The sequence below is a fragment of the Penaeus chinensis genome, chromosome 9 (assembly GCF_019202785.1).
Source record: "Penaeus chinensis breed Huanghai No. 1 chromosome 9, ASM1920278v2, whole genome shotgun sequence".
Taxonomy (NCBI): Eukaryota; Metazoa; Arthropoda; class Malacostraca; order Decapoda; family Penaeidae; genus Penaeus; species Penaeus chinensis.
The window spans coordinates 35,197,768-35,200,267 of NC_061827.1; the positions used below are offsets into that span (position 1 = coordinate 35,197,768).

At 31.0% G+C, this 2,500-nt stretch overlaps 1 protein-coding gene across 1 annotated transcript in view; it reads left to right on the plus strand.

Annotated features, from left to right (window-relative positions):
- The window catches only part of LOC125028977 (pre-mRNA 3' end processing protein WDR33-like), a 38,851-nt gene that overhangs the window by 16,537 nt on the left and 19,814 nt on the right, over positions 1–2,500 (plus strand). The window contains exon 5 of the mRNA XM_047618659.1: positions 932–1,029. Within this exon, the coding sequence (XP_047474615.1) occupies positions 932–1,029 (98 nt within the window). The remainder of the gene's footprint in view (positions 1–931; positions 1,030–2,500) is intronic.

Sequence of the window (2,500 nt, forward strand, 5' to 3'; positions counted from 1 at the left end):
ATAAAACAAACCCCAAGAGAAGATGGATATTATCGCAAGAAGTCTTGTAATGTCGCAGTAACGGAAGAATTTTGCTTGGATACACAGGAAACGCTAGATGTAATTCCATTTGCGAAGCTCATCGGAGCCATGCGTCATGATAGTGATAGTTACGATTAAAAGGAAGACCATCGACAATCATGAGACAATCCAACTACATATCTTTTTACTCATCAGTTTCTGAGTGAAATTATATTTGGCATATATTAAGATGGCACAACTTGTTCCTAGGGTGCAGCAATTGAAAACTGAATTGGCATGCCAAGATGAAATTTTAGATTTCTTGATATGACTCTTTATGAGAATGCAGGGTATGGTAGTTCTATTTTGTTTATTTACTTGTTTATTTTTGGGTTACATGTTCTGTAAGAAATGAAATCAGATTTCATTATTTAATTTGCATTTTGTACTACTAATGATAGCATTGAATATTCAAATTACTTGTATAATTGTGACAGGTGTAATAATGTTCTGAGTCAGTTTAATTTAACAAAAAAGTAATTTTAGTATTGAATTTGTTTAATATTTTAATAAAGTTATGTGTTCATATGTATTTTAACTAAAGAACTGAAAGCAAGTTTAAACAAAAAATAAACAATAGATTAATAGATTCAATAAAAGTAAACCAGATCCTGTGTGATTGATATGCAGTGTTGGAATACCTAATAGCTGGCCATGAGTTTATAATTCTTTTAAATGTATGAGTATTTTATTGAAAAACCTATTTATATTCCCCTTTTTTTTTTTTCTTTTTTTTTTTTTTCTTTTTTTTTCTTTTCTTTTGTTTCAAAACGTTATTATACAGAACATGGCACTTTTGCTCGTACTTCCTCTTCCTACACCAACACCTCCTGTGCATAAGTGTATCTTTTCCACAAATGTCTTTTCACAGTTTTTCCCCAAGTGACCAGAAGTTTGCCACTGGCTCAGATGACGGCACTGTTAGAATATGGGACTTTTACCGCTGTTATGAAGAGAAAGTTCTCCGAGGTAAGGACATGAAGAACTCCTGTTTTTTCCTATACTGTTTAATTTATGTATCAATTTTTTTTTTTTCTTTTTTTTTTTAATTTGCTTTTTTTCTTTTCTTTTTTCCTTTTTTTTACTCCCAGTGTCATTGTTGTCAATATTATTATTGGGAGTGCTGCAAGTGTTATTATTGTCTTCATTATCATCATTAAAGTTGTTGCTGTCATCATCATAATCATCATCACCATCACTGCTATTGTTGTTATTATCATCATCACATAATTATAATTTTTATTATTATTATTATTATTATTTTTATTATTATTATTATTATTATTATTATTATTATTATTATTATTATATGATATCACCATTATTATTATTGTTATTTTTCTTCTTAAATAATCATTCCCTTTACAGTATCTTAAAGTTTCATGTCTTCATTTGAAATGTATTTAAGATTTCTTTCTAAGAGCAAGTAAGTAGACAGCATTGAAGGAGTATAGAAAATATATAAAAAAAAGGAAATGCAGAGGGAGATTATATGTATTGTATTTTGTAAAAAAAAAACAAAAAAAACTTGTTTTATCTTCTGCATAATCAAAAAACATTGATTTTGGTATTGTGGATTATGTCGTTGTGTGTGTTTGGAGGAGGATTAGTAACATTTGGGGAAGCAATGACGTTTAGACCCCTTATCGCAAGGTCCCTCATTGTGGGAAATATCTCTGCCAAATATTATATTTATCATCAGTCAAGGCAAGAGCATGTATGCAATCTTTTTATTTTATTTATTATTATTATTATTATTATTATTATTATTATTATTTTTTTTTTTTTTTATAACTTTCATTTACAACCTTTTATTTTTTAATGAAGATGACAGAACAACACTACACTCCAGGCTTAAGTGGGACATGTAAAATAACATAGAGAGCTTAAAATATTAAATTTCTCTGTCTCTGTCTCTGTCTCTGTCTCTCTCTCTGTCTCTCTCTCTGTCTCTCTGTCTCTGTCTCTGTCTCTCTCTCTCTCTCTCTCTCTCTCTCTCTCTCTCTCTCTCTCTCTCTCTCTCTCTCTCTCTCTCTCTCTCTCTCTCTCTCTTTCTCTTTCTCTTTCTCTTTCTCTTTCTCACACACATACACACACACACACACACACACACACACACACACACACACACACACACACACACACACACACACACACACACACACACACACACACACACACACACACTCACTCTTACACTTACACTTTCACTTTCACTCACACTTACACTTACACTTACACTTATACACATACACATACACATATACATATACATACACATACACATATACATATACATATACATATACATATACATATACACGCACGCACGCACGCACGCACGCACGCACATTTCAAAATTTATGGTAAGAAATTGACAATTTTACGTGAACATTTTGTTAGATAATTCCGTAAAGGTGTGTTCAGAGGAGATAATATC